The sequence below is a fragment of the Myxine glutinosa genome, chromosome 9, assembly GCF_964187855.1.
Source record: "Myxine glutinosa chromosome 9, kmMyxGlut1.1, whole genome shotgun sequence".
Classification (NCBI taxonomy): domain Eukaryota; kingdom Metazoa; phylum Chordata; class Myxini; order Myxiniformes; family Myxinidae; genus Myxine; species Myxine glutinosa.
Window position 1 is genome coordinate 133913782 of NC_136269.1, and position 13315 is coordinate 133927096.

A 13315-nucleotide genomic window follows, 5' to 3' on the forward strand; every position below is an offset into this window, starting at 1 on the left:
AAACTCTTGTCATTCCACCAAATGCCTTGAACACTTGTGTCATTCCACCAAATGCAATTGAAATGACTTCCATACTGCTGCTGATGGCTGGCAGGAAGTAACACTGTGTTCAAAAAGTATCCGACCTTTATTTTTCGTGCGTAAAAAAAAAGAAGCTAGGGAGGCGTTGATTGGTGCACGTATGTAGGCGATCCTAATGCGCACGCGTGAATCTTTTCCCACCAGCAGAAGCTGTCATTCGACGGCAGACCGCCGATGAGTGAGGACATGTAAGTGAGCGCCGTCGGATTTTCGTTTTTGACAAAATGACGGAAAAACTTGAACAACGCTACTGCATCAAATTTTGTGTAAAGCTTGGCGATTCCCAAGTGGAAACGATCCGCAAGATTCAACACCGTTCATTCCATTATGAAGGAGGATTTGGGCTTCAGGAGAATCTCAGCGAAGTTCGTACCAAAGCTGCTAGCGATTGAGCAGAAGCATCTCCGTTTGGAGATCGCACAGGACATGCTGGAGACTGTGAACAGCGATCCCAGCTTCCTCAACACAGTGATCACTGGCGATGAGTCCTGGGTTTATGGGTACGACCCAGAAACCAAGTTGCAGTTTTGATGCAAGTTTGATGAAACACAAAATTTGATGCAGTAGCGTTGTTCAAGTTTTTCCGTCATTTTGTCAAAAACGAAAATCCGACGGCGCTCACTTACATGTCCTCACTCATCGGCGGTCTGCCGTCGAATGACAGCTTCTGCAGGTGGGAAAAAATTCACGCGTGCGCATTAGGATCGCCTACATACGTGCACCAATCAACGCCTCCCTAGGTTCTTTTTTTTTACGCACGAAAAATAAAGGTCGGATACTTTTTGAACACACTACGTACGCACATTCACCTCTAAGCTGTGTAACTTGGGCTCAAATCCTGGCCCAGATATAAACTGTCATCATGGAGTTTCCTAGGCAGGGCCATTCATCAGTGTGTGTGCCGTCCCTCGGATGGACGTTAAACTGGGCGTCCCGTCTGCCGGCATTACTTGGTGGACGTTAAAGATCCCATGGCGTCCTTCACGAAGAGTACGCAAGTTATTGCCGGCACCATGAACAAATTACAACTGCCTGCTCTAACCTACAGATAACAGCATCAGTGGCACAGCCAAATGTAAGAAGAAGAAGAAGAAGAACACTGAATGAAGCCGAACATAAATTTTATGTTGAATGACTTATTTTACCAGATAGGTGAGGGATCTGTATTTCATACAAATCCACAAAAACGTCACTTATGTTGTTGATGCGATTATAAATGCAGAATTTTGAGGTCGGGGGACATGGGGGCAAAGACATATTAACACCTTTTGTACTGTCTATGGCCTGCAGACTGATCAACCAACGGTCATCGAGTACGATGACCATGAATACATCTTTGAGGGCTTCTCACTGCTGTCACACACACCTCTTGTCAATGTGAGTCGTAACACTGGGGATTGGGAAAGGATGGAAAGGGGCAATGATGCTGAGAAATTGACAAGTTTTGTTACTAACAGGAAATGCTTTCAATTCAAATGTTAAATTTTCTAATCATTTATTGTCCTCCATGAAGAAAGTAAGAGACACCATTGTTGAATGGTTGGCGATAGCAGCGGAATCTTCACCGCTGTTGTAAGAATCAGATCTACAACATTGTCCCAAGAGTAGGTTTAATTCAGAATCGATCTCTAGCAATACCTGTAAGAAACCAACAAGCCACATATCAGTATATAGTAATCATCGAAGTAAGTAATGGTTTTGCAACTAGTACAAGCAAGCTTAGAACCTAGAGTAACACGCACCATATGAGAATGCACTACATCACACAGAGTAAATGTCACAGGAATCATCGGAGCGCTGTCCAGTCCGAATTCTTATAGGAACCCCGCAGTGGGCAGAGTCGGCATAACACCTGGGTGCAACTTAGACACAATTTCATTACAACCGCATTTGTCTTTTCATGTTGAGAAAGGTGGCGTGTATCGTGTAAAGCAGAGCACACACGACACTTTTCCATGAAGTATTGTGAGCTATTATCTCCTGTAATTTCATCACCATCTGCAAGAGTCACGGAGACCAATGATTGCTGCTGTTGGCCCACATGTGGAGCCTTTGCCAACCAGTCTCACAACAATTCTGTTATTGTCACATTCTATTTTACTGTTTGTCTTATATCTTGTGTATGTATATATATATATATATATATATATATACACATTCACACTCGTATATACCTTGAGAACGGAACATTGTAGGGCCACCAAACTTGGCAGATATAATGGGAGCCCCATGTGGAGTATCATTGAGTGGATGAGGGGAACTTGTTTAGGGATGGGGAATGGGGAGATCTTTGTAACTGCTTATGTGATCGCAACTAAATTTATTCCTCCTAAGTCTCCAAAGAGAGTCCTCCAAGGTCTCGAAATATCCACCTCCGTTTCAGTAAAGGATCATTATTCATGGACCAGTTTGTGAAGTTTTCTTATTCTCAAAGTGTGTGTGTGTACGTATGTACATGTGTATGCGTGTACGTACACTGCCGCCACTGGGTGTCGTCTCCACTCGCGAGTATATACGTCTCTAAAACTGGGCTTCCCTTCTGCCAACGTTAGTTGGTGGACGTTAAAGTTCCCACTGTGTGTTTCATGAAGAGGACACCCTGAACAAGTTGCAAATTCCTGTTCTAATATAGACAGGGCACTGCATCCATGGCACAGTGATGCTCCCAGCATTTAAGGAAACCAGCAGCCATGTGCTGCACGCCATGTAATAATGATCCGACATGTGGTTTCAACACTCCTTGGTGTTTGGATGGATTATTATTATATTATTTGGTAACATCTGTCATAATTTTATTGTCATCTGTTTTTTCAAGGAAAGTTATACTTGGGGATAAAAACGGATGAACTTTCTTTTGTGATTAACTCTTCTTTTCAACCAATCAGTTACCAGAGTGCAAAGTGGTTCGCTTCAACATTGATTACACTGTACTGTTCATCGAAGAAGCCATGCCGGAGGTGAGGCAGCATGACCACATTCTTCTTTCTCTGGTTCCTTGCTTGTCTTGACTTCTATTATTGTTTTCATTTAAATACCACAGTTTTCAATTTACACCGTTGTAGCATGGTCTCCATTAAATTTGTCGCTCATGTGAAAGAATATACCTGAAGCTTGACCTGACACATCAGCATGCAATGTAGCACATATCTATCTATAATTCCAGTAATCTCTGTGTGTATGTTTGTTTGTATGTTTGTATGTTTGTATGTTTGTCTGTGACCGCTGTTTCTCGACAACTACCGGTCCGATATACTTGAAACTTGCCAGGTATATTGCTGGGGACCCGAGGATGTGCCTTTTAAAGGTTTTAAATTAATCGCAGAAGTAGTTACCGAGCTATGTCCAAAAAACGATTCAACCAATCAGAGAGCAGCGAGCTATCACGTGTGCCGAACGTGGCGAACAGACTCTGCCTCGGATGGCACATTTGAGAGCGTATTCATTTATTTCCCGTCGGCAAACTATGTTGGCGCTATGTTGGCGTTAAACTATGTTTTAAAACTAATTAAAACTAATTTGCGATTCTTTCGCTTTCCTGCGATATGCGACCTTCCGGAGCTCCTGTGAGAGCGTGCGCCATTACGGATAGTACGGGTACGGGCATGCCATATGTTGGCGTTAAACTATGTTTTAAAACTAATTAAAACCATTTCATGTAAATAGAGGGGGGGGGGGGGGGGGGATTGTCACTGTACTCGCAAGCCGTTCGCCGTTCGCTTTGGCGTTGCGAATGGACCAAAACATTTCATGAACCAAACCATTTCATGTAAAGCGTTCGCCGTTCGCTTTGGCGTTGCGAATGGACCAAAACATTTCATGGACCAAACCATTTCATGTAAATAGAGGGGGGGGATATAATTTTAGATATATATATAGTACGGGCATGCCCTAGTATTGTGGAATGGAAATAAGCACCTCCATGTGATATTGTGATATGAAACGATGTATAGATGGTGATATAAGCAGTAGAACTTTAAAAAAGTCTGCTGTGTGTTCACATCTAGATAAACTCTGTACAGTTTCTAAAACTTTTGACTTTACTACAGAACTTCTGCAATCAGGAGCTGGACCTTTTCTGCAACTTTGTCTTCAAAGACTTGTTTGAGCTCTACGACTGGGATCTGCAGGGTATGTCGTGCTTGACCAAAGAGCATATGTATTTGTGGATTCCATTGAAAAGGGATATTTTCATCATGTTGAGAGCATTCGGTTGGCTAGAAGGTTGCCATGGCTGGTTTATTGAAAAGCTGCATGACTCCAATTCTGAGTTGTAAGGGAGGGTTGTTCAGTAAGCACCGTTTTCCTGTTACCATTTGCAGGTCCACAATTCTCTGATGGACGTCCTACTTGTCCCTGTTTCCATTTTATGCCACGGTTTGTCCGGTCTCTCCCAGGTAAGATGTTTGTACTCGACTAGATTTGGCGTGGAGAGACATTTTTGTTTGCTTACCTGCACCGACGGCCGCCACACGGGTTTATTCCTCGAACCCACAACCACAGAAATGAGACAAGGAAAATCAACAATACAACAAATTGAAATGCAACAAATAATGGTTTAATGAAAATAAATGCAATACGATAAATAGAATGTTGAGGTAAAATAACTATTTGCTACTTTGAGGGACCCTCCACGCTGGCACAAAAATACACAAGGAGAATAAAAAAACAAAACCCCCCCCCCCAAAAAACCACCTTTAGAGGCCATTTTTCCCCGCAAAGTGGGGGTTGGCCTTTTTCGGGCACCGTGGTTGTTGTTGTTTTTGTTGGTCCCCTTTTTGAAGCAATGTTTTACGGCCGGATGCCCTTTCTGCCGCCAACCCTTTTTGGCGCCTTTTACGACAAGCAGGGAATTACCAGTGAACTGGTACTCAATTTGCCGACCTCGGAAGGATGACAGGCTGAGTCAACCCCCCTGGCGTTAATTCAGCGATCGACCGGGATTCGAACCCAGGATCCTAGGATCCTAAGCTGGCACCCTAGCCGCTAGCCCAACACCAGGCTAGCCCAACGCTAGCCCAGCACCAGTTGCCCAACACCAGGCAACACCAGGCAACACAAGGAGAATGATAAAAGAAAATAAATTATTTTGTTTCAAGCCGACAGACACTTAGCTTTACGTCCCAAATGGCTGGTCGGAGCTTGCTGGTTGCCAAACCCGAGTCACCACGAGGGAAGCACACAAAATGGCACAGAATCGTGCCTGCAGCCAGCCACCGGCATGGGGCAAGCAGAGAGGATAGCCTTCTTTGAAGTGCACCACTGTCAACCAACACCCCCTCCTCCAACGTTGCAAAGTTTCACCCAGCTCCACAAGGTCTCCTCACTAGAGCACCCGAGACAAAGCGTGCCCGCCCCCGACGAAAGGAGAGAGAGAGAGAGAGAGAGAGAGAGAGAGAGGGAGAGAGAGAGAGAGAGGGAGAGGGAGAGGGAGAGGGAGAGGGAGAGGGAGAGGGAGAGGGAGAGGGAAGAGAGAAGAGATGCCGTGCCCTTACTCGGCTGATGGGCAGGGTTAATTGTCCCTCACGAGAACGTTCGGCTCTGCTCGGGAATGGTGTCGGTTATGATTGGTTAAGGGACGATTGTTGTTGTTGGTTACAGGGTTTTGTGTTGGTAGTTGTAAAACCACATAGGGGAAAATCACAGGAGGCAATTACATACTGGGAATTATCCTTAAGCCCTATTTAACTAACACAAAATCACCCTCCATGTGATGACACGTAAACTCTCTTAAGCTCACAGTTTTCCCTGCTTATATACATCGAAATGTCTCCTACGCGTCCACGGTCCATGCTAATCCACGCGGTTCTACCTCTATGGTATTTCATCTCTACCCCACAAACGTAACAATATTTAGGGATGGATGCAGATATTTAGAGATATTTAGAGATGGTTAGAGATGGATAGAGATGGATAGAGATGGATAGGGATGGATGCAGATATTTAGAGATGGATGCAGATATTTAGAGATATTTAGAGATGGTTAGAGATGGATAGAGATGGATAGAGATGGATAGGTGAGGGTCGATATGGATTGATGGGGTTAGATATGGATTGATGGGGTTAGATATGGATAGATGGGGTTCGATATGAATATACAGTCATGGCCAAAAATATTGGCACCCTTGCACTTTTTGTCCCCCGTCGCACCGCGGAGCGAAAGGGGGACTCTGGTTTTCCCCTCCGTCCGTGTGTCTGTCCGTCCGTCCGTCCGTGCGTGCAGGCGGACGGACGGACGTGTGTGCGTGCGTACGTGCGTGCGTGCGTGCATAAGCAAAGGACCGAATTCTAATTTGGTGTGTGGGTGCAACCCACGTCAAAATCCAAGATGGCCGCCGCCATGTATGTCTGACGCCATGTATGTCTGAACCTTGTGAGTGGAATATCTTGAAAATTAAGCGAAGTACCAACTTCTAATCTGGTGTGTGGGTGTATCTAGGAATAAGGAAGAACCCGTTTGAAAATTGGGTCGCCACGTCAAAATCCAAGATGGCCGCCGCCATGTATGTCTGAACCTTGTGAGCGAAATATCTTGAAAAATAAACGAACTACTAACCTCTAATCTGGTGTGTGGGTGTATCTACGCATAAGGAATAACGCTATTGAAAATTGGGTCGCCACGTCAAAATCCAAGATGGCCGCCGCCATGTATGTCTGAACCTTGTAAGCGGAATATCTTGAAAAATAAGCGAAGTACCAACTTCTAATCTGGTGTGTGGATGTATCTCGGCATATGGAAGAAGGCTATTGAAAATTGGGTCGCCACGTCAAACTCCAAGATGGCCGCCACCATATATATGTCTGAACCTTGTGAGCGAAATATCTTGAAAAATAAACGAACTAACTTCTAATCTGGTGTGTGGGTGTATCTACGCATAAGGGAGAATGCTATTGAAAATTGGGTCGCCAAGTCAAAATCCAAGATGGCCGCCTTGCGTCTTCCACTTTGTCAACTCACATCACTTCACCGACGGGGGACCTAGGCGTAACGCTTGTTTCAAATAATGCACTATTTCTTCCAGAGAATTGTTTAAATTAAAATATCTTTTGGTATCCACATATGTATTTCTTTTGCTTTGCAGTGAAATAAAACACAAAAAAGCTGAAAAAATTATTAAATATTAGGTTATTCCACACAGAAATCCTAAAATGGCCCAGACAATATTATTGGCACCATTTAGAAGTTTTTAGAAATAATTAGATTCAAAGCAGGTGATTCTCATTAACTTTGGAATTGAACTCACCTGTGGTGAATTGCAGGTGCCTGCAATATAAAAATCACTCATTCAACCAGTTTGAATAGAGAAAAGGAGTCATTCTGCTGTTTTGTGCCACTCCACTGTGTGTACCGGAATGAGCATGGAGGAAAAAAAATAAAACCAGAGAATTGTCTGAGGAGGTCAAACACAAGATTGTAGCTGACCATGGACCATCTCAAGGCTGCAAGCCGATCTCCAGAGACCTTGATGTTCCTGTGTCCATCGTACGCAATGTTATCAGGAAGTTTAAGGCCCCTGGCGCTGGAGCCAACTTAACTGGACGTGGCTGCAAGAGAAAACTTGATCGAAGATTGCAGCGAAGGATTGTTTGAATTGTGGAGAAAGCACCTCGATCAACTGACAAACAGATTCAAGCTGACTTTCAGACACAAGGTGCAACAGTTTCAACTCGCACCATCCATCACCAACTCAATGAAAGGGGGTTCTATGGTAGGAGACCCATTAGGACCCCATTGCTGAGAGAGAGACATAAGAAAGCCTGAATGGAGTTTTCCAAAACATACCTGAACAAGCCAAAATCCTTCTCGGAGAATGTCCTGTGGACAGATGAGACCAAATTAGAGCTTTTTGGTAAAGCACATCATCTCTATGTTTACAGAAAACAAAATGAAGCCTTCAAAGAAAAGAACACCTTCCCTACAGTCAAACATGGAGGAGGTTCAGTGATGTTTTGGGGTTGCTGTGCTGCCTATGGCACTGAGTACCTTGAATGTGTGCATGGCATCATGAAATCGGGAGATAACCAAGGCATTTTGAAGCGCAATGTTCAACCCAGTGTCAGAAATCTGGGTCTCCGTCGAAGGTCATGGGTCTTGCAACAGGACAATGACCCCAACCACACTTCAAAAAGCACCCAGGAATGGTTTCAAGACAAAACGCTGGACTGTTCTGAAGTGGCCAGCAATGAGTCCAGATCTAAATCCCATTGAACACGTGTGGGGAGATCTGAAAACAGCAGTTGGGAGAAGGCACTCTTCAAATCTGGGTGAACTGGAGCAGTTTGCACATGAAGAGTGGGCCAAACTGCCAGTAGAGAGGTGAAGGAAGCTCATTTTTGTTTATACTATAGGAAGCGCTTGACTGCAGTTATTTTGTCCAAAGGCCATCCTACCAAATATTAAGCCGAGGGTGTCAATAATTTTGTCAATGCCATTTCTTTTATATTTTCTGATTTAAAAGGATATATTAAGTTCTGAATTAAAAACAAAGGTTCTGTCATATTAACAGTGAAATAAAGAATTGTGGAGACCAAATACTTTTGTCAATTTCAAGTTATTTTTAGAGAAAATTGTGAGTTATTTGAAAAAAGTGCAAAGGTGCCAATATTTTTATTTTTTATTTTTGGATAGATGGGATTAGATATGGATATATAAGGAAAGATATAGATTAAAGATTGTTGTTATTATTTTATTATTATTATTATTATTATTATTTTATATAGACATGTAGACAGTACAGTCTCTCTCCAAGTGTAAGATTTCCATCAAATCAGGCAATTCATTATTTTATTTATATGCTATTTTATTTTGCATCTCTGCCCATGTACATTTATATGTTCTGGCCTTTTTGATATTTTAATGGCATTTATACACAACGTAACTGACTGTTGTCATAATCAGGAAGCCATTGCATCATTTGGTGGTGATTTTTGATGGTATCATGGTCATCGACGTGCAGGAAATTTGGAATGCCATAGCTCAGAAGTAGTGTACTTACTTTTGGGATGTCTAACCTGGGTTTGATTCCTAACCCTAACACAACAATCAACTCTCATTCCGGCAACTTAGTCAGGACGTATTTCAATGAATACACCGTTCTTCGAAAAGAGATCCTACGCTGAGTGTTCTGTCTGCTTGCAAAATCATTGGTGATTATACCTTTTTTAAAGGGTAGCCATTGTAGTCTGGTACCCTGATCACATTCCAAATGCTTAACCTGTAATATTTTAGCATTGGGAGTCAAAGATTGGTATGCCGGGTCTGTTTGTCCATAGAAATGCCAATATGGTGCCTCAACGATCTTCAAGGTCACGGGGCAGGTCAGATCACACCAACTTTTAAAGGCCTACTATTTTAAAAGATACTTTTTGAATGGTTGGCATTCACAAATTAACGCTATTGGACACAACAGCTGGATGAACACCCCCTTCAACAGGTGGTTTATATTTGACTCCAACTAAGACTGAATCCATGACCTGACGATTCAGAGGCAGTTATGCTACCATCTGAGCTACCCTTCCTGAATTGCAGAGCACGGGAAAGAGGTGCTGTCCATGCACCAGGTGTTGATGTATTTGATTCGTGAAAACCGTCCCCTCGTTCCCGATGAGAACATTAAGGTGATGCTGCAGTGGGATGAAACTCGTTGGCAGAAATACGCTGAAGAGTGCAAGGGCATGATCGTTTCAAACCCACAAATGGTAAGTTATATCAAAAATAATGGGCCATTGGGTGTTTGTTCGTTGAATATTTCCGTACTCTAAACTTGGTTGTTTTTAATATTCTTGGTGATGTCCATTTTGGGTGGTGGTGACAAGTGGCCCTTTTGGTGGTGTTGTTGGAAAGATTGCCTGATCACCCCACTTTCACCCCTGGCAGAAGCCAAGCTCTGTACGCATTGATCAGCTGGATCGAGAGCAGTTTAACTCGGAAGTCATCACCTTTCCTGTTCTTGTGCACTTTGGAATCCGGCCTGCGCAGCTGAGCTATGCTGGGGATCCTCAGTATGTTTTTGTTTCAATATTGCTGTACCACGCCAGCACATACAGTACAGTACACGAACACATCCCATTTGGAACACACTCCATGTGCTCATCAGGTACCAGAAGTTGTGGAAGAGTTACCTGAAGCTGAGACACTTACTTGCAAACAGTCCAAGGAACAAGTACACAGACAAGCAAAAGCTCATCTTAAGGGAGGTGAGGATCTGAATGTCTGAGCTATTGGTGCTGGTGCGTTCTCATACATATTTTGCATGCCGTATGGGTGAAGTGCTTCAACCCATGTGCTGGGTTTTACTTTGCAGGAAGCTCTTCAGCGTATACGGCAGAAGAACAGCATGCGACGGGAGGTCACGGTGGAGCTGAGCAGCCAGGGCTTCTGGAGGACAGGATTGCGTTCAGACGTTTGCCAGGTCTCCCTAGGTTTTTGTAAGGGAGAAGCTGGTTATAATGAGTTTTCGTGATGGCCTTTTATGTGCTGCGTACGTTGTCCACAGCAACTGAGGCCTCTGGAAACTAAAAGCTCACACTGAGGGAATGAAGCGAGCAAAAGCAAGGCATTCGTCATAGACCTATGTCTATGGAGAGTAGAAACACAAATCGAGAGATATGTGATTCATCAGGAAATGGGAGGATTACCGTCTTGATGATCTAAGGGGAAAAGCAAGACCGGTCTGAATTGGACAGGTAGTTTCCGAAACACGAACATGGAGGTAGACATCTTGAAATTCAGAAGATGGACTGGACTGAAAGAGAGTCGGTCAATGAATGCCTGCGACCCTGAAGGGCAAGACGAAGGCAAATTACAGAGAACTGATGGTGTTCGTGTCAGTAAAGCTACGTGTATGTACCTCTCGGCCATCCTGCCAGCCTTGGGTCACAATAAGGATGAGGGAATACTGATGAGAGCGACACAATTTCTATACAGATTATGTAAACCGGAAGAGAACCTTTTGGTCAGATTTTCCAAAGTTGTGTTGAGAAGGCAGGATGCTGCCCCTTCTTATAAGCTTTAAATATGTCAAAAGAGACGGTCTTAAATTCATGTTTGCAGTCTGGGATGCACACCCACCATCAGCTTAGCCATAGCAGCAGGCCTCATGATCGTAGATGGTCAAGGGAAGGGCTGAATCGATTTTTGGCAAAAGTTATCATTTGTAAACAGATTTTGTATGGATCTGCTGCTATGATGGATCCCGTCAATTTGCTGATTATGTGTAAGAGATTGACTTGTCTGTAATTTAGTGGATTCGTTTGGCTTAATGGAGATTTGTTGGATAAACTATTCGACTATAGACCTTTTCAACATCATATGGGGGGGAGGGGGGAGGTAGGTGCACATTACAATATTGCATCCATATGGGATTCATTATGGCCAAACTTATTCACTGGAATCATCGACAGCTGATTATAATAGGATAACAGATGTTTTGGGTGTCATGTTGTGTTACTGCAGCAATGTCTGTCTGTTGTCCATTTGCTGTTTACCTGAATGAAACTGGCTTTATGTTTGACGTGTGAATGATACCTGCCATGCTTTTGCATGTTGACACGTGTCCTTTGTGTGCACAGCATGCCCTGATCCTTCCGGTGCTCACGCATCACATCCGCTACCAGCAGTGCCTGGTTCATCTGGAACGTCTCGTGGGTTATTCCTTCCAAAACCGCCAACTTCTCCAGGTTGCACACGCATACGACACGCAAAACACTTGCACTTCCGCCATTATGGGGTAAATGGTCCGACTGGATGGTGCAGAGGCAGTGCACTTGCCTTTGAGCAGTCGAGCCTGGGTTTGATTCCCGATGCATTCATAAACTTTCGGAATGGTGAAATGAAGAACCGGTGTTAATTGTGAAGGCTAGTCACGTGCATCAGCGGAGAGATAGAATGGCAGGTGGATTCAACAGAACGTTCATCCAAGTATGCTAACCGCCGTGGGAAGCAAGGACAAGTTTCAGGTGTTAACCCTTTGTTGGAGCAAAACTGGAACTTGGTGATTACCTCTGCCACCTAAGGTTGACAAATGTTATGTGTTCACCCTTGTTTTTTACGAGGCAATTTTTTTTTTCGAGGCAATTCAGACAAAGTATATTGATCGGTTGGTGGGTGCGTGTTTGTGTGTTTGTGTGTTTGTGTGTTTGTGTGTTTGTGTGTGTGTGTGTTTGTGTGTTTATCCGTCCGCTCACTTATACTTGCTTACATTTCACAATTTTAAACCGATCTTCATGAATGAAGCTTCACTAACTGGTAGAGTTAGTTGTCCGACAAAATCACTTTTTTTAGGTCAAAAGGTCAAATGTCAACACAGGCCAAAGGTCGACCACTTTTCTTCAACATTCTAAAATCCTCAATTTTCATCCGATTGACTTGAAATGTGAAAAGGATTTACAGATCAGCGAACTGAATTCAACCAACAACTATTTTTGAGGTCAACATAGGCTAAAAGGTCAACATCGGCCGATGTCTCTTGTCCATTTGCTGTTTACCTAAATGAAACTGCCTGCGCAAAATCAAAGCAGTCAACCCCTCTTTTCACATTTCTAAAATCCTCAATTTTCATCCGATTGACTTGAAATTTGAATAGGATTTTCATATCAGCAAATTGAAATCAACCGCCAACTATTTTTGAGATCAACTTCGGCCAAAAGGTCAACATAGACCTAAGGTCAACCACTTGTTTTTTCAAATTTTCTAAAATCCTCAATTTCCATCCGAATGACTTGAAATTTGAAAAGGATTTTCATATCAGCTAACTGAATTCAACCACCAACTAGCTATTTTTGAAGTCAACATAGGTCACAAGGTCAACATAGGCCGAATTTCTAAAATTGTCAATTTTCATCCAATTAACTTAATTTGAAGACTATTTGCATATCAGATTACATAATTCAACCACCAATTATTATGAGGTCAAAAGGATGCTCTACCAAGTGCCAGTCTACTTTGTTCTCTTTTGCCAAGTGTCGCTCTATTCTATGAGTAATTTTTCATTTGTGTGTTTATTTGTGAGCAGGATATCTCAAAAAGTTATGGACGGATTCATACGAAACTTGGTGGGCAGGTTGGGTGTGTGACGAGGATGAATCGATTCGATTTTGGTGAAGATGCAAATCCAGATATCCGCATACGAGAATTTATAAGCGGTTCTTCCCCATTGAGTGATAGGGCCAAAAACTATAAACAGCACGATATCTCAAAAAGTTTTGGACAGATTCAGACAAAACTTGGTGGACGAGT

At 43.2% G+C, this 13315-nt stretch overlaps 1 protein-coding gene across 2 annotated transcripts in view; it reads left to right on the forward strand.

Moving 5' to 3' along the window:
• Positions 1–13315, forward strand: part of DROSHA (drosha ribonuclease III) — a 112429-nt gene that overhangs the window by 72512 nt on the left and 26602 nt on the right. For both annotated transcript variants that reach the window (XR_010985965.2, XM_068128106.2), the window contains exons 9-17: positions 1372–1458; positions 2967–3038; positions 4128–4209; positions 4401–4475; positions 9608–9777; positions 9956–10080; positions 10176–10275; positions 10383–10490; positions 11650–11757. Coding sequence is in view for 1 of the 2 variants with exons in the window: in XM_068128106.2 (XP_067984207.2) it covers positions 1372–1458; positions 2967–3038; positions 4128–4209; positions 4401–4475; positions 9608–9777; positions 9956–10080; positions 10176–10275; positions 10383–10490; positions 11650–11757 (927 nt within the window). In the remaining variant the exon portion in view is untranslated. The remainder of the gene's footprint in view (positions 1–1371; positions 1459–2966; positions 3039–4127; positions 4210–4400; positions 4476–9607; positions 9778–9955; positions 10081–10175; positions 10276–10382; positions 10491–11649; positions 11758–13315) is intronic.